This window comes from Musa acuminata, chromosome BXJ1-4, assembly GCF_036884655.1.
Source record: "Musa acuminata AAA Group cultivar baxijiao chromosome BXJ1-4, Cavendish_Baxijiao_AAA, whole genome shotgun sequence".
NCBI classification, from domain to species: Eukaryota; Viridiplantae; Streptophyta; class Magnoliopsida; order Zingiberales; family Musaceae; genus Musa; species Musa acuminata.
In genome coordinates, this window is record NC_088330.1 from 37,735,095 (window position 1) to 37,754,314 (window position 19,220).

General features: G+C 38.6%; 2 protein-coding genes and 2 long non-coding RNA genes across 5 annotated transcripts; all 4 read right to left on the minus strand.

The window, feature by feature from the left end:
- Positions 1-956: 956 nt before the first annotated feature.
- On the minus strand, positions 957-1,719 carry LOC135672592 (uncharacterized). Its single transcript, XR_010513027.1, has 2 exons — positions 1,612-1,719; positions 957-1,510 (listed from the first exon to the last, which is right to left on the minus strand). It is a non-coding gene; the product is annotated as an uncharacterized LOC135672592 (long non-coding RNA).
- Positions 1,720-2,641: 922 nt separating this feature from the next.
- On the minus strand, positions 2,642-3,641 carry LOC135672593 (uncharacterized). The gene is made up of 2 exons (XR_010513028.1): positions 3,230-3,641; positions 2,642-3,121 (listed from the first exon to the last, which is right to left on the minus strand). It is a non-coding gene; the product is annotated as an uncharacterized LOC135672593 (long non-coding RNA).
- A 3,456-nt stretch (positions 3,642-7,097) lies between these two features.
- Positions 7,098-13,702, minus strand: LOC135663709 (protein WVD2-like 3). Of its 2 annotated transcripts, none has more exons than XM_065176859.1 (7): positions 13,485-13,702; positions 11,060-11,501; positions 10,401-10,489; positions 10,220-10,313; positions 10,058-10,129; positions 9,487-9,597; positions 7,098-7,572 (listed from the first exon to the last, which is right to left on the minus strand). In XM_065176859.1, exons 2-7 carry the CDS (start codon positions 11,495-11,497, stop codon positions 7,291-7,293), a joined length of 1,086 nt encoding a protein of 361 aa, XP_065032931.1. In that variant the 5' UTR covers positions 11,498-11,501; positions 13,485-13,702; the 3' UTR covers positions 7,098-7,290. The 2 variants fall into 2 exon arrangements, with proteins under 2 accessions (XP_065032931.1, XP_065032935.1); XM_065176863.1 differs by having other exon boundaries at positions 11,066-11,501; positions 13,485-13,701.
- A 4,263-nt stretch (positions 13,703-17,965) lies between these two features.
- LOC103982992 (histone H1-like) lies at positions 17,966-18,952 on the minus strand. Its single transcript, XM_009400109.3, has 2 exons — positions 18,706-18,952; positions 17,966-18,617 (listed from the first exon to the last, which is right to left on the minus strand). Exons 1-2 carry the CDS (start codon positions 18,829-18,831, stop codon positions 18,105-18,107), a joined length of 639 nt encoding a protein of 212 aa, XP_009398384.2. The 5' UTR covers positions 18,832-18,952; the 3' UTR covers positions 17,966-18,104.
- Positions 18,953-19,220: the final 268 nt, after the last annotated feature.

Here is a 19,220-nt window from a genome sequence, read left to right on the forward strand (position 1 = left end):
GAAGGAGAACAAGGCAGAAAAGGAAGAGAAAGAAAGGAAAGAAAACAAGGACAACGCAGAGAGACTGTTCTCAATCATCTAGCAGTATTCTCATCTTAGGTTAGATCAAATCTACTTGCTGTGATTACTTGGGGAGGTTTTAGATATTGTGGGCAGTGACGTGATCCTTGTATCCCAGTTATTCTCTTGTGGTTGTTGTTAGGGTTTTGGGCAAGAGATTGAGATTTGTATATTCATTATTCTCATAGTGGATTATCTCTAATTTGCCCCGTGGTTTTTACCCTTCACATTGAAGGGGTTTTCCACGTATATCTTGGTGTTCTGTTTGATTGTGTTTCCATTTTATTCCGCTGCGTATTATGGTCTTATAGTATTTGTTCATATACAAAGGTTATTCCTCTTTATATCCTCTTTATATACAGCGGAAGTGTATAATACAAGATCAATCTAGCTTCGATGACTTAGTAAGATGGAAAAGAAAATATTATAATTTATTACATGTTGCAAGTCAAAAACATTTAGAAGACTTTTGTTTCCTATCGAGCTTCTTTGACGACACAAATTTTTCCAATGGAAAAATATCCTTTCGCAAATCCTCAAACACCGTCTTAAATAACTCATACGTATGGTTCTTCTAATTGTATGAATATTTTCAGATTTCCAGAACGTTTTTCTTTTTAATACAATTCAAAATAATAATAATAATAATAATTGTTTGATATTCCACCGATTAGTAACACAAGGTTTCAAATATATATTAAATGAGAAGAAGTCCCATCTAATACTTCTTCGAAACAAAATTGTATAGCAAAGTGTTGACCTATGGGTTTATTCCTTTTCTGTTATTGTGTAATAATTTTATTTTCTTGATTTAGAAAGAATATAGAAATAGATTAAGAGTATGAAAATGAGAAAGAAAGAAAGAAATATTCTTCCAGATATGTCAAACGAGCAAATTCGAACCGATTTGATTGTCATTTGTTCAACGCCGTGGATCCATGATAGACCTCCCCGCTAATAACACGGCATGATAATGACTACACTCTCTATACGGCGTACAATAAATCTTGAGATAGTAATCCCAACATTGATTCAGGGACAGGATTTTGCTCGAGTACAATAATTACACATCTCTATGTTTATTTCTTAAAAGCTGGGAGGCCATCGTGCATGTCATACTTGGCCGAGGTTAAGGTGCAGGTGGCTGTATTACGACTCTGTAGGCGGCGGTGCTTACCGGAGGAGGATTCATGCCACGGTCCGGCGTCGAAGGAGAACAAGTCTTTAAGCCAGCAGACCCAACAGCGCAACCAGAGATCCCCAGATGATGCCCCTCGCAGATGGAGTGTGATGCCAGCAACCACAACATGGAGGCGAAGCACAGGAGAGTCACCAGACCTCTTCTTCTACCATTAGGATACCACCCCATGCATGCGTGCTCCTCGAACCAGCGTTCGCTGCTTGCTTCCGCACTTCTTCTCTTTCGCTTTTATGATTTCAGAGAGACAACCTGCATGAGAGAGTGAACATATAGAAGATTATAGTAGGTCATGAGGTCTAAGACAAAAGACAGAGGAGCGGTAGGAGAGGGAGATGGTGATGAAGAAAAACCCGCAAGGCTTCCACGCTTGCCCGCTCGCAGCGTGATGATGTACATATGTGGATAAATATAGTCGTCTTTGAAACGCTGGCTTTACGAATTCCATCACATTCGAAAACTCGAAATTCCAACACACAACTGTAAATGGGACGATCGAAAGTGAGGGTCTTAATTACAGGCGAAGACTTCTGACTTTCCAAGTCACCGCAGAGTTTCATTGACTTCTTTGATTCAATTGTTAGCAATAGGAAACAATAATTTTTTTGAACTTAACGTGAATCCATTTCGTATCCAAACGAATCCTCCGTAATATTCCTCTTATTATTTTCTATTTCCCTTTTTTTTATCTCTCTCTCTCTCTCTCTCTCTCTCTCTCTTTTTCTTATTTTCTCCTCCTTCTCTTCATCTCTCTTTCTTCTACGGTCACTGCAGATCCCCCTCTCCCCTTTCTTTCCTCTTCTTCATTCCCTTCTCCCCCTCTTCTCCTTTCCCCTCTTCTTCTTCTTCTTCTTCTTCTTCTTCTTTCTTTCTTTCTCCGTCTTTTCTTCTCATTTTACTTCTTCTCTCCTTCTCACAGCCGAGACCTAAAGCCTTTTTCTCCTCTCACCCCTTTCTTCTTCCTACGCTTCCTCTTCTCTTTCCTCCTCCCCTTCTCCTCTTCGTTTTCCTTTCTCTCCCACACGCTCCCACGCAGGCAGCCTCGTGAGAACTGGGAAGAAAATCGTTGTGTTTTTCCTTTTTATCCTTTTTGCATTTTAGTCACTGCAATTATTGTATTTAAAACTAAGTCCTCAATGAAAATTTTGAACTATTACACTGTTGCCCTTTGTATATGTACATGCACTGCTGAGGGAATACAGGTAGCTGGGTGAAGTACATGTACTTCTCCATGCATGTTGCGATTAGGTTTATGAGGCAATGCTCTATTATGGCGTCGATGTTGACCGCGAAATGTGGAACGCGCAGCACTATGTGTCGAAAAATACTGAAGCAAATCTGACTTCAGATTGGGTTTGGAGTTGGAGTATAGATATGTAGAAGTACCAGAATACCATGATAACACAATAATCCAATTTATTTTAATTATGTCGTACATGTCATAGACACATGATAGATCATGGACGAGAGAGAGAGAGAGAGATAAGTAGTGGTGGTGGTGGCGGAAGGACTTGAAAGGCCGGCCGTCATGTCATGCTTGGTTAAGGCGGAGTTGGTACTGCAAGCGTGGCCGGTTGATGAGGTTTAGGGTCCCTGACCGTCACGGGAGGATGACACTTCTTTTTACCTTCAGGCGTACTGCAACCCAATGGACCATAGCGTATTTGAAGAAGCGCCAACCACAAGCTCGGATCAATCGAGTAGTTCAACACTCGGCCGTCGCAAATGGACTGCGATGCCAGCAACCAGAACATGGAGGCAACGAAAGCGAGCACGGCAAGTCCTCTTCGTCTTCTTCTACTATCTTGAGACGCCATGCTCCTCACTCGTTCGCTTTTGCTTGTATAGGTTTGGAGAGGCAACCTGCAGGAAACAGTAAATTCACAGAAGGTTATATCAGGTGGTGAAGTCTAAGGCGAAGGAGGAGGAGGAGTTGTAGGAGCTGAAGGAGCTGGTGGATGATGGAAGCACCTGCTGCAAGGCGCCCACCGTTGCCCACTACTCGCGACGCGACGATGAATGTGGATAAATACATGGCTGGCTCTATCCTTATCAGAAGAATCGTGTGCAACATTTCAAAGACTTCTCCAGGGGAGTGAGTGATTGACTGCACCAATTTTCTTGTGGAAAGTTTTCATAGTTTAGTCGTCTGCAAGTTCATACATACTATTAGCCACATATAGGATAGTAATGTTCGGCCTAAACGCGCAGTACGCCGTGCCCCAGTGAAGATTATTTCAAGAAGAAGGAGATTCCATCGGGATGCAACATCAAATGGGATGATCAATTAGTTGTTGCCGATGTTTTTGGCAGACTCCTCAATCCGAAATTATTCTTCAAATGGGAGATTTTTCTCGGAATGCAATAGTGTAAGCAAATTAAGTTTAAGGAAGAACATCAGATAATACCTTTAATTTCATTTTTCGCTTGTATCGTGAAGAGACATCATGGAAATATGTGTGAAAAATGAAGGATTTCAGTTGTCGCTCACGACATCCGTGCTCTTCCTCCATTCTATGGAGCCACGAGGGTCGTTGGCGATCGCTGTTGGAGGGAGGAGAAAGGGACGCTGACTTATTATTCCATAAAAATCCAATTATTATGATGCAAATTTCGAACGATTTAAATTGGAGTCATAATTCCGAGCACTCGAAGACTTGGACTTGAGTGTTTGCGTGCCAAATACGCCATTGAGACCATTAGATCATCCGCACTTCTTTTCGTGGAAGACTTGGACTTTAGTGGCTAATTTCCAATCCTATAAATTTGTTATAATGGAAGTATAACATTATAACATGTCATGACCATGAAAAAAAAAAAAATTATTTACGTAAGATTTGTCTCATCTTTTAAACTCCTCGAGTTTAAGAAAGAGTAAACTTCTCATTATCCATCATGTAGTTTCTAAAATCTAAAGGATTATCCGTTCAATACTCTTAAAAAGTCATTGAGTTAAAAAAGTCATATGGGACTAAATATAATCTCTTCTAACTCAGAATTAGACCTTAGCTTGGCAGTCACATTGTGACTGTCTTCTGATCTTATCTATAGATAATTCTTTTTGCCACTAATACAGTTCTGCTGCTGTTGCTGACGCATTAAAGTTATAGGTCGAGGTTTCCATCAAAGTGGAATGAGTGGGTGATGTGATGTCGTGACTTTTCCTCGTTGCTTCTTACATGGGTAGACAATGATATCCGGTCTTAAATTTGAATGTTTACCGGAAAGGAGTACTGTAATTTCCATGAAATAGACTCTATGCATTGACGCTGCAGGTCAAGTTTGCATGAAAGTGAAAGTGGGTGATGTGATGTCATGACTTTTCTTCGTTGCTTCTCGTAAAAGAAGGGTTATGTGATGTGGACACGTGTGAAAGATTTTCGATCTGTAATAGATCATTTTAACTTTTTGTTATGTAATTGTTCAGAGCTTCTAAAGTCTGTTTGTAATTTGCATTGTCTATAAAAATAGTGTTTTCAGAAATGTTTGCTTGTGGATCCCGAGTGAGGCGTTCTCTCTAATCCGTTTTCTCTTTTGTAGGTCTTAAGGAATCATGGGAGGTTTCAGAGAGGTTGACATTTGTGGATGAACACGCAAGGGTGCCACATGACTTAGGCAAAACCAGCTAAGTTCGTAATAGTTCAGTGACAAAGGGAGCTTCGTTGAGGAAGAAGCAGGCACTCAGTGCAGAGGTAGGTCGTGCTCTTACTGGGAAGCTATTGTTGCAGCGATGATAGCAAGTCAACGAGATATCCTGCTCATCGGCAATCTACAATAAGAGCCAACAGAAAGTAGAGGAGGAAATCGATAACAACAATTAATAGAGAGGGGGAATTGCTAGAGAAAGTCTTGCTTGAGGCAAGAGGTTATGAAATAGGTTATGAAAGAAATTGATTTTATTTATTTATACAAGCTTAGACCAGTCACTCAAATCCATAATTAATCTTTAAATATTAGATTTTCATATGTGCCTGATCGATCTTTTATCGTGATCCTCTATCATGTTAATACCTTACTTATTTTCACCATATATTATAATAGATTAGGAACATATTGGTATGAAAACAATGAGTTGAGTCATATATTATCACATACAAACAGTAATCAAACTCGATAATAATACTTATTAATTTCGTAAGTTAATTAACGTAATTAACTAAAAGAAATTGTAATACTGAAAAAGAGAAAAAAGGAGCTGTTTTCGGAAAAGGAAAATCCTGTGCTGAGCAGAAGTTAAAAGGGGTAAATTTTTTTTATTGTTGACGTTTAACGAGAAAATCTAACAGAGAAATAAAACATAGATTCAACGGTCAACCAACTTGAGTTGCCCACCGTAACATCACTCTTTCTCACACTCGATGACAAATACTACAGGGAAACATAGTGGTGAAAGGGCATCAATGCCGCGTCATCACGCCATACTTGTAGAAGGTCAGTGTGAGGGTGGATTTACTCTCCTCTTGTACGGGTCAGTGCTTGTGGGAGGAGGATTGGCGTTCGTGGTCGGCAACGAGTTCCCAAGACAATTCTTTGAACCAGTAGACGAAGTAATAACACAACCGGACGCCCCATTGAAGGTGCCCTGGAGTCGCCCGGAGCAGATGGACTGCGATACCAGCAACCAGAACATGGCGGAAAAGCAAACGAGAGTGACGCGACCTCCTCTTCTTCTAGTATCAGCGTACGTCATGTTCCTTGATCCAGCGCCGGGTTTCTGCTGCTTGCCCAAGTACTCCTACTTAATTTGCTTCTGTAACATTGGAAAGGCAACCTGGAGACGAGGTGAATGGATATATTAGGACATTGCCTACACAAGCAGTGACATGGGAGAAGGCGATGTAGAAGGAGGAGGAGGAGGAGGAGAAAGTGACGCTGGCTTACCGTCCCAAAGAGCCACTCTGTGACGAAGACTCCGGAGACAGGTGCGGGATAGATATAGTGTGGACAAAGTGAGGTTCGCCGGTTTCCAAGTCCATTGGCACTCGTCTGCCTAACGCATAAATCACGGCTGCTAATGGAATTATACCAAACCCGTCCAGCTGATGACACAGCCTTATTATAAATAATTTATACTGTTTACAGTCAAAAACAGTATGTCAATTGCGTCGTCGCCCCACTGTAAATAGTAAATTATGTATCTTACAACACTCTTTCTTCCTCGCAAATATTAAAGAGAAATTAAGATAGTCACCGTCAACAGGAGCCTCGTGCTCTGTCGCTCGAAGCCCGTGATGCATCCCAGGAATTCCAAGTGCATCATGAACTTTTGATTTCAGAGATGAAACATTAACAGACTAATCTTAGGTTTTAGTAAGATTCAACTTTCCAAGAACATGCAGAGATTGATGATACACGTCAAGCTTAACATGGAGCCTTCAACGAATTTGGCATGGATGTTTCTCCTCATCCATTATCTGTTCCAAAAGAAAGAACGCATGGAACAGATGCCAACTTACAATTAAAACAGATACTTAGAATCATGTATTGTATAATAAAAGCCAAGACTTCAATTGTAAATCTCGACCTATGAATTAGACCATAAAGATATCTTAATTCGTGCACACTTCACTTTTTTTTTTGCCATGAAAAAACGTATGTTGCATTATATACTATTAAATCAATAAGACAACTAAAAGACATAAATCCCAAAACGTCAAAAAACCGTGCTATTAGAAAAGCTTAACTATGTGTTTTCGAAAAGTCAAAAATGCTAGTGATCAGCAAACATGTGTTGCCGCAATTACAAGTAGCAAATGTTCTGCTACAACTTTTGACTTGTGAGAATGTATCGTTGCCAGTATGAACGATACAAACACGAGACGAGTAATTCCAGCAGCAGTTCACACAAATGTCAGGATCATTACATACGTACAAAAATTTACATCATACGTCTTAAGTCCGCTGATGCTAACTCCTCACATTGGTTACCAAACGTCAACAAATTGACACTTGAGAATGTCGGAATAAATTATCATGTAAATTTTGTGATGCAAGGAAAAATTTAGATCAGAAGGGCATGAAAATGCAAACATTTAGGGCTGCACAGTGATAACACTGGTAGCATGAGCAGCTGCCTTCTCGGCATAGGGCTTGGAGCTTTCTCTAGTCGATTTGGCACCTTCCTTGGCTTTGATCGTCATGTTCATGTTCTTGGGGCTGGTCTGTGATTTGGTTGGGGAATCCTTGCTAGTACCTAAACTGCGATGCTGATGCCGATCACATGCTTTACTGCAGTTATCTCCAATCAGATTGCTTGCGTCGCCATAGCTCTTCCTTCGACCAAGCTTGGGTGATTTAGCACGAGTTGGAGGCACCTTGTTATCCAAGAATAAAAGTAGTTTTAGGCAAGATTCATAACGTAAACAATCTTACACGCACAGCACATAAAAATGTTGGAGAAAATTGAGAACAGTCAGTAAAAGACCATGTAACTCAGATGGATGGAAGAAATCACATAGTACCTTCGGTATAAATTTGACATATTCTTGATAGTTTTTGTTTGAAAAAAAAAAAATTGAACTTAACATGAAGAGGAAACTTTTCTTCATAAATAATGCCAAGATTTACAAAATAAAGATCAAACCTAGATAGCAAATAAGAATATTACTCAGAGTTAATCCAGTGTAAATGATATTAGTAACAGGCTATGGCTGGGAACTTCATATGAAATGTTATATTATATCATGCGAAGAGTGATCAAACTGAATATTCATTTTCTAGCATGTTCAGAACCAACAAATTGCCCCACTATACCTAGTCTACATAAGAGAGTGATCCTAGGCACCATGGGAAGGTTTGCTCCTTTCTGACTTGAGCAACTAAATAATCTCTTTGCTTGCAAAGATAAGACTACTTATATTGACCCTCTCCAAACTTTACAACACATGCAACCTGAATAATCTACGCTCAGGTCAGAAATAGCCATTTGTAGGGTAAGACTGCATCACTGCATATGACCTTCCCAAACTCAGATTGACAGGAGCTACGTGCAACGCACTACCCTTGAGTCAACATGACACAAGTGACAGTATAGGGTGTGATCTGATACTATCGTAATTGGTTGGACCCACCATGGACTCGATTCTACTAGGCTAGTCCTGAAAATTCCTTGTCAACCCCTGCCAATTCTAGTCAATAATGACCAACAAAAAGAAAATAGTACAAGGATGAGGTAGAAGACAAGGGGAGCATCTTAGGCTATTTGTTTATCATTGATTCCTACACCAGTACACATTGCTGAAGACATTAAAAAGTTGAAGGCATAATGCCATAACCCTTTGGAATTTCAACCAATTTAAGACTGGTGAATTAAATCCCAGATCCCTTCCAATTTGATTTTTCAACAATTTAAAAAATCACATCCTAGCCATCCAGTAAAGAGAATAAAGAATATGAGAGAAGGAACGAGAAACAAAAGAATAAATGGAAGAAAGATAATGTTTGATATTAAAATTATAGTTTACTTCAGAATATTTAAAAGATAGAAATAGTTTTAAAATAATCATATTTGATGATACTTCATTTCAAAAACTTTATACCTTTACAGCAGAACATACCCACCTTAATTTGAAGAGCCACATCAAATGCAAATGTTTCATATCCATACCGAATAACCCATCTTAACCAAGTCCAAGCAACATAGTAGGTTGTCTATTTTTAAACATTAAAGAATCAATCCACCAAAAACATGGGCTTTTCAATTAATTGCACCTATTTTTATGTATTGGGTTTCAGAAGTGGCAAGGTTACTCCTTTTTCCATCATTTGCAAAACATGTGCAGTTGCATGCCAATATGGTAACTCTTACCAACAAGCAGAACAAATAACTTAATCGCCTCAGAAAATTGTCAAAAATCAAGCATAACAGTCTAATAAGTCCTTACCATGTCTGAACATAAAAGAACATGTGTTAATGTTGATGCAATTGTCTTTCTCATCCAAATGTAGCTTTATCTTAACTTCATGGAAACTTCATGTTCGATGAGATGAAGTTAAGCTGATCTAGCATGCAGCTTTATCTGTTTGACTCAAGCCTCTACTACAATAGAAAATTTTACTATGGAAACAGAACTGAGATCAGCATTGTGTTACCTGTCAACAACCTTGGCAAGTTTAGCTTTATCTGATCATACTAGATTCAACTTGTCCAGCCAATGGCTTATTATTTGTGATGACTTAGTTGAATACTTGAATTAACTATTTATTAAGTAAAAACCTAACCCAAATACCTTCTTTAGTTCAATCTTAGGTGGAGGCCCCTCATGGTAGAAGCTAGGCATTGGTGTTGCTTTGAAATTCAAGCTCTTCCTTAGTTGCTTTAGTGCAGCTTCTTGCTCTTCCTGAAAAATACCAGAAGTCAAGATGAGAAACTAACTCCAAGGTATGATAACCAGAACTTGTTCAGCTCAAAAGTGATTCACAAGCATGTCACATAAGGAATAATCATCTTAAAGTTTAAACAACAAACAAACAAAAAAACTATTTGGGTTCCAACGATTATAAGATCACAGTTCACCCTATACATGTCTCGCCGTGACACCAAAGTGATGGTAAAGAGACCAATAGAAGAATATTCACAAATGCTACTAGTTATGTATGATTCAAACAAGAGAAATTAAAAGGTCTACAAGTTGCAAGGTAAACTACCAAGACATGAAAGTTATACATGCTGTGCAATGATTCCATGGGCAGAGAAAATTCATGGCTAACCATGATACTCCAAAATGGAAATATATTAACAACAAAGCTTATTTCTTTTGAACCATTACTCTCGAGAATAATAGCTGGACCAATGCATACCCTCGTCCTAGCTTCACATTCGAGTTTCTCTGCTTCCAGAGCCTGGTGTTTATCTTCTAATTTCGAGTAGAACTACACAGTAGGAGGAAAATAAAATTACATTTAAAGGTCAAAGAGTATACAAGGTTCAGTAATTCTTAAATAATAAAGTAAATAAAGTACCTCCTTCCGCTTCTCTGCACGTTCACTGCATCTGAATGAAGGAGCAAGTGCCACCGTTTTACTGACTTTCAAATTTCTTACAGATGGTATGGTACTACAAGTAGCTCAGGAAAAGTGAATATAACTTTTTGTGCAAAGAACGCAATTAAATTTCAAAAAACAGAAGTTGCAAAAAGGATACAGAGAGTTAACAGAGCTAGAATCCTCTTCATCTGGGTGCATCAATTCATTGGGATGCAACGGCCTTCTAGATGTGAATGTCAAGTTACTCTGTAATCATATTGCAGAACTACTATAAGAAAAAGTTCCATGATCCAATCTTAGGATGTGCTAAAGTATCTTCACACAACAATTTAAATGCTATCAAGAACAGCTATTTCGCAAACCAATATAGAAAGGTTTCACCTACAATATTATTGAGGATGTTGTACAAGATAAATCATGAAGATATAGTACTTAATTTGATGCATTTGTAGTCTGAATTATGGTGCCTTTGAACTTCTAAGAATCAGCAACTAAGCAAGGGGCTTTAGGAGACATAATGCAATCTTGACAGAAAAGAAAAACAATATGCGGTTTTACATGAAGACTAATTAGAACAAGTCAAATATAGAAGAAAATCTATCCGATCAGACAAAAATGATAAATTGCACATGACATGCATATAACACCTAAATAGTAGATATATGGAATATTAGACCCAAGAGCAATAAAAGCTTTATAGTTTTCATAGTAAATTTTGCAAACAAAACTGTGAAATGATACATTATATTGACTATCGAAGCATGTTATGACAATAGTTGAAGAAAAAATAAGGCATAGAAAGCAACAAGAAAAGACCTGAACCTTCTTTTGGTTGTTTGCTGTTTGCACATCTTCATTAGGATGTCTGTCTCCGTTGGTAGGAGCTTCAGCAACAAAAGCACGAGCCCCCCCAGAAGCACGCTTTTCAGTTGCAAGAGCAAATGGCTGAGGAACAGTGTGGTTAGATCGTACAGTTACATTAGCAGAATTGGATGCTGCTGACCTCTGTTTTAATGATTTCTGGTCACCATACTTCTTTTCTGTCATGTCATGATCCAAACTCAAATTTCTAATACGAGGTACTACATGCACCACATGAAAATTTGCATAATCCTGATTGTTATCTGTAGCTTCATATGACCCAGCAACCGTGGAAGGTTTGCGAGGGCTAATTTGAATAATTTTACCATTGTGTGCACTCATGACAAAATCTGTTTGTTCATCAATTGATACTTCTGTAATTTCCTTACCCATTGGACTGCAAAAAGTGAACCATACAAATTAAATTTCTGCATTGACAAGTGATTGGTAGAAAGATCAAACAACATATATGATTCTAATAGCCAAAAGATAAACCAGATAATTACCAATCATATGAACATAAAATAACATCTCATCTGTAATATTAATAAAGAAGTGTATATGAAATCAAAGCGTTATAGTCTTCCAAAGTAGAATTGCACGTGCAATTTAGTGTGGCATTTCTTTGGTCGCTTCTACAAACAAAAACAAAATGAAGAAACTGTAATTAAAGAGTGATAGAAATATGCGGAAACAGTCAAGCAAATACTTCAGATAAGAGTGATTGGTCATCTTCCGCTAGATTGTGATGTCTGCTGAATGCAGATAATATTTATAAATAATGTTGACTCAACAGGCATTTCTATATATTTGTAGGCTTGTAGCTTTCCACAATGTAATGAGACTAAGGGAAATATTGCTCTTGAATATTCCAGCTCTGTGTATCATTCACTCTATCCTAAAATCTAGGCAACCATGGAAGTAATAGCTTTTTTCCACGTTTAGCAGAAAGAGAATACAGCTAAAGAAGGAAAATGACCTTCCCAGAATCTGCAACATGTGGAACATTGAAGAGAACTTCCAATTGTGTCCAGAATACTTAGAAAGAAATATTTTAATATAAAGTAACATGCTAGTTCTATCAGAATAACACGGCAGACAAGGTCCAAAATATTTATGGCAAACTATCTGGATAACTTATAAAGCAGCAAGAGAATATGGAAAATAGAAAATGGTTACTCAAAATGTACAATATGTGGAACAGCAAAAAGGACTTTCAAGACTGCCAAGAGTATACAAAAAAAAAAAAAAAACTTAAAGCAATTTGCCAATGATATCAAAATATAAGATGGCAAATGACATGCATTATCTTTATCCTGAGTTGTCTGGGTAATCTATAAAACTATATATATATATATATATATATATATGTTTTTGGGGCAAACCTTTAGTGGATGATATGTTTTTGTTGTATACGTACACTTGGTGTCTAATGAAATATTGATGATAAATCTGAACTTATGATCTCTCATGTTTACGATTTTAAAATGTTAAGTTTAATTTGTGTAATGATATGAACATGCGATAAATGTTAATTTTATGATTGTATAGAATCCTATACTTGTGGATTTATGAGGTGGTTAAATTAGATGTTTAAGTTCATTATGACCAAAAAACTCTTTCTCTTGAGATCCCAGCAACATCATGCAGAGAACAGATAGATATTGCTGGGAAATTCTAAACAAATCTACCAAGCATGATGATGCTCATGTTTCATTAAAAACCTCACCATCCAAAGCATTCAACAGGAGAGCAACATTCTGATACAAGTAACTTGCTTTTGGCTAGGGGAAATAGAACAATCAATCATCAAAGATACCCATTCAACCATCCATTAAAGACACCCAATAAATGCATTTACATTTACCTAATAAGAGGTACCAAACCACTCACACAAGCAATTCTTCTGAAAGAAAGTACACCAAATGACAACGCAAATGGGACCAAATCACACAAAAGTAATAGCCCACTATAGGATTCTTCAAGACGAGAGGCAATGGCCAAACTCATTACCCTATTTCACTCGAATCAATATTTTACTGAAGGAATCCCCAAACAAAACAATACAATGCAAGCCAATGAGAAACTACAGAGAAGTGTGCATCAGAACGAACGAATCAATCTAACAGCAGAAACCACATTCCATGAACATCAACAAATGCCATATATTTACTCCAAAACATATCCGAAACCCTTTTCGCGTCCAACCAAAAGTGGATGAAACTCAAAATGGAGACAAAAATCAACAGAAAATTCGGACAAGAACATCAGATCTCAGACCCACAGTAGATCCGACTCTCCCAATAAAATCCCCCAAGCAATCCACCACACACGAATCGGAACAGGATCGAGACGGAGGAGATCGATAGGGATTACTTACGTATCCCTTTCCAAGCACCGATCCGGGAGATCTTAAGCTCGCCCTGAGGGTCCTTCCCACCGCTGCCTTCGTCCGCGCTCTCCTACCCCTCGGCCGCTTCGGAGCCGACATCGACCGCTCCCCTAATATATAACTGCCCCCGAGGTTAACACCGTCAGCTAACGGAGGCGGGCCAGCGCGAAGAGCAGCGGCGCTCACCGTCGGTGACGGGATCTCCCACGACTAATCCGCGTGATCGCACGACGCCGAACCGAACCAAGCCTATTTCTTAACCCGTCGCCACCGCATCGCCATCGTCGCGGCGGAACTGCTCATCTCTCCGCACATTTACCAAAACACCCTTTTCTTATCCGATGTCGCGTCATCCTGTAAATTTTGCAATTTACCCCCTCGAGACTTATTTTTCTCATTTTGGGACTTTTACCCACAGCCACATATATATATATATATATATATATATATATATATATATATATATATATATATATATATATATATATATATATATATATATATATATATATATATATATCGTATCGTATCGGTATTTCGATCTGGACTCGGTACCGGTATGGTACGGTATACCGAGCGGTACACCCATGTATGTCGAGTACTGTAGCACTGCTACAATGCTACAATACTCTCGGACCGATAACAGGCGGTCCGTGTACCGACAACCTGTCCGACCGGTACGTACCGCCCGTACTAGACGGTTATATATATATATATATATATATATATATATATATATATATATATATATATATATATATATTTGTGTGTGTGTGGTTGCAGTCCTGGAAATAACATATTTTGCCATTATATTTTTTAGATATAAATGTGTAGACAATTACAATCAACTTATTTATGTTATATACATCTACAAAATACCTAAAGTAATTTTTATATTTTTAGTACATACATGTTGTTTGTGCAATAATAGCATTTTTTTCAATTAGGCAACACTCAGATTTATAATTTTTTTGATTATATTATTAGCATGTTGTTATTTAGTTGATAGATTTTAAATTTGAGTCCATATATCACTTAATTTATTTTTTTGAGAAAAAAAAGAGAGATAGGGAGAGATTGATGTCTTTATCCTTAAATAAGTGAGAGGCATTGCTACTCTCATCTGCTCATCAACCTAAATAGATAAAGCAGTGAGGTGGAAGAAAGTGTATGTTTCACCAAACAACAAGGACAAAGGTCAACTTTAAACAGTGATGTCTTGTCTTCCCCCATTAACTTGATCTTTTATTCTCTGACCTTTCCTTTTTCCTTTTGACAAGCGACTGGTGACCTTCTTGGGAGGTTGTTGCAATATTATTTTCATGTCCATCTACAGTGACATGGAATATAGATCGATTGGGATATGGCCTCTATTTTTTATAAGGAACATTTTAGATTTGCATGAAGGATTGATTGGGTCTGTGATCGAAGACTTTTATCTTTTATTTAGTTACTTGCTCTGCTTCTCATTCTTTTGGCAAGGGAGGGAGGATGTAATTCCAATCATTAGTCGAATCAGTGGGTCAATTCGATTGAATTATAAATTTAATATTTTTATATTAAAAAATTAATCATATATTTTGTTAAACATATAAAACTTATACATAATATTATAAAATATTTTTTATATAATAAAAGAAAATGATAAGATCGTCGTAGCTTAATATGCATGAAGTATTTTTTTATAATAAATAAAGAGTTCAAAAGTATTTTAGTTATTTTCAAACTTTCTTTTTAAGAAAACAAAGTAGATTATAAAGTTATACACGTGCAACTATTTCTCTTCAATCAAATAAGTTTAAAACATAACGTGACACTCTCATATTAATTAAGGATTAAGAGAACTAAAAACTTATAAGCAACCCGGGTCACTGTGTTTCGAGACTTATAAACTCCAAAAAGATAAAATTATATGAAAATAATTTCTTGTGAACTTGCGCTAGTAATATTTGATAGCCAATTAATCAAGTAATTAGCCTCCTTATTTGTATATGATGCATACAATAGATTAGAGATAGTTGAAGGAGTCTCCTTGTTTTGTATCAAGAATTGGGCATCTACTTCAATGTGAATTTTCTTCATCCCATATCTCTAGCAGTCATGAAACTTTGACAAACCGCAACAGCTGTATTATGCATGATAGTTCACCCATTGCTAGCAAACACAATAAAGTCATCGCTATATGTTAGAAGGAACCCAATTTCACCACATTATAATTGGTTGCTAGGTAGATTTTTGCGTATCAATCTTCGTACACAACGATGAACAAATCTTTAGGAATTAGGGATTTTGTTTTATGTTTTTCCACTTCGCATAGGATAGGGAATATGTAGCGCATTCATTGTTATCTTCACATCCTAATAAATTTTTGCTCTGAGTCCTTATAGAAATTGATCTATCCTCAAGACATTAGTGCTAATCATATGGGGTGAAAATCAAGATAACTCATCAAACTTTTTATTGTAATCTATCACTTATTGACATTCTTATTTAAGGTTAATAAATTCTGTTATTTTGGTTGATCGGTAGGTTGTACTGAAATACTTTCGTTAAAAGATCTCACTGAAATAATTGGTTGTTGCGGAGTCAACTGGCCAATTGGGCAATAGGCCGCAAGAGAGGACGATGCGTCGAAGAATCGGACGAAGCGTCGAGGGACCAATGACATGCTGGACAACATGATTAATGCTTAGTATTAATTGTCTAAATCGAAATGTATTTTTACATTTGCAGGATTAACTACAATAGCAAAGCATAAAGTAAAATGAAGTCCCGAAGTCAAGGATGCGATTTCGTTGGGAATTCGAGAGTTCGTCGGAAGTTATGCAGGAACTAGCCGAGAAGTCCTGGAGCTTGCCAAAGAAGCTCATCGGAACTCGCCAAAAAGATCATCGTGTAGTCCAAGAGCTTGAATCTTTTCTAAGCCATTCATTCAGCATCTACAATCCCTCACAATCCCCCTTCTTGTACAATCCCATTCATTCAGGATAACTCTTCAAACTTTTTATTATAATCTATGAGGTGAAAATCCTCATTCATTCAGGATAACTCCTCAAACTTTTTATTGTAATCTATCATCGATTGACATTCTTATTTAAGGTTAATAAATTCTACCATTTTGGTTGATCGGTAGGTTGTACTGAAATACTTTCGGTAAAAGATCTCATTGAATCTTTTCTAAGCCATTCATTCAGCATCTACAATCCTCATTCAATCAGCATCTACCACTGCCCAGACTAGTGATACCACCACCTGTAACCTCTCGGAGGCTGTGTTTGGGCAGTACTACCGCCTGACACAGTCTCAGAGATTGTGCCACGACGGTGCCACCTCTTAAGTCACTGTTTGGGTCTTTCATTGAGTCCAACACAGTCCTTACATGGGCCCAACTGACCCCTAATTGGGTTGACTCAAATCCAAACCTAATTATGTACTAACTATGATTCCTAAGACATATTCTAAGCTAAACAAGTCCGTAAGTCTAGTTTCTTCCGGGGATCTTCTGACGAACTTCCGACGATCTCTCGGCAATGTTCCAACGAACTCCCGATAAGCTCCTGGACTTCACGATGATCTTCTTGGCGAGTTTCGATGAGTTTCTTTGGTAAGCTCCTGGACTTTTCGGCTGGTTCTTGTAGAACTTCCGACGAACGTCTGGACTTCCGACAAACTCTTGAACTCCCAACGAAATCGCGCCCTTGACTCCGGTACTTCATTTTACTTTATGCCTTGCTATTGTAGTTAATCCTGCACATGTAAAAACATACTTCGATCTAGACAATTAATACTAAGTATTAATCATGTTATCCAACATGTCATTGGTCCCTCGACGCTTCGTCCTATTCTTCAGCGCATCATCCTCTCTTGCGACCTATTGCCCAATCGGTCAATTGACTCTGCAACAACCAATAAATTCAACTTCCATCCGTTTAACAACCTATTATTTTGTAGTTGAAATGATCTTATTGGTGAATTGATTCGAACGAGATCAAAAATATTTAAATACTTTAGATCATATGATCTAAAATTTACAAAGAGAAATGGCTTAGCAATGTCTCCAAATACTCTCATTTTTAATTTATATATATATATATATATATATATATATATATATATATATATATATATATATATGATAACTCAATATGAAAACATATAAAGAAGTTGGATCCAAGTGTTCCTAACATAACTTCTTAAGTAAAGCGTGTCCTAGTGGTTAGTGCTATACATTCGGCTTGCAAGTGGTAATTAGAGGCAATAAAATGAAGTTAATACCTATATTAACATCAACTTTGGATCCGTCACAATAAAGTAAAATAATCATTCTCCTAGGTTTTAGGGTTTAGGGAGGGATGGGATACTATGAAAAGAGGAACTCTCACTGGCCAACATAATACTTTCATTGGTCAAGGCTAAGGGCTATCGAAGATTCGGTGGCTGCATAATCATTCTTATTTTTCTACAGAAGCAATAGGTTACGGGACTGATATTAAACAAGTTGTCAAAGTGACATCCACCACTTCACCCTCTATTAACCACCCAATCATTGCAGGATAATTTGATTTGAAGAAACCCCATAAAATTATGAGAATATATACGGATTGATATCTACTTCTTCGCCTTCTTGGCGGTCGGTTTCTTGACCGCCGAGTTCACGGCCTTCGGCGCCTTCGCGTTGCCGGACTTCGTTGAAGCCGCCGCCACCCTCCCGGGGGCATGCTTCGCAGCGGCCTTTGCGGGCCGTGCCGCCGACTTGAGATTCGGCTTCGCGGGGGACTTGCGCTTCGCTGCCACCTTAGGCTTCACAGCGGCCGTCTTCGCCTTGGGCTTGGCGACGACGGCAGGCTTCGATTTAGACTTGGGCTTGGCCGGAGCGATGACCGGCTTCTTTGGGGCGGCCGCGGGCCTGGTCTTCACCGGAGCGGACACGGTTGAGAGCTTGTAGGACCCCTTCACCTTGGTGAGCTTCCCGGCAGCGGCGAGCCTCTTGAGTTGGAGGAGGACCATCTTGCGGAAGTTGGACGGGAGGTGTGCCTTGTGCTTGTCCTCGATGAACTTCCCGATTGCGTGCAGGCTCGATCCGCTCCTCTCCTTGAGGACCGTAATGGCTTCCTTGATCATCTAAAGCGCCACAAGATAACAAGATCTCAGATCCACGGAAACCAGCAGGTCGAAGAGAATTAGTGCAGGAAACGGATGGGATTCTCACCTCAGCATAGGGAGGGTGCGCGGCAGGCTTCTTGGCTTTAGGCGCTGTGGTGATTTTCGCCTTCTTCGTCTTCGCTGGTTTGGCACCCGCCTGAGCGGAGTCGACGACGGGCTTCTCGGACGCCATCGCTAGGGTTTCACGAACTCGACGAGGTGAAAATAGAACGGAGAAAGGGTCTGCAACGAGATGAGAAGCGGCGGACGGGGAGTGCGTTTAAATAGTGGAAAGAAGGGGGAGAATGCTGAAAGCTGATTGGTCCGCGGATGCCACACGCGGATTGTTAGCGCTCCTCCATTCAAATTTGGACCCTTAGATCGTCGACCATCGACGGTCCAAATGGCTGAGACTTCGACGCAAGCGTAAAGCTAAAGAGTTTGGAGCGGCAAGTCGTGATGAAGTGGTGAGTGCTTCTTCCCTCATTTTGAATGAGTATAACTTGAGCTGTGATTTCTTGATTGTAACAACGTTTAGATCGTCTTGTAGTTATGAAAAGTAGCTTTCCATTGAGTATAATC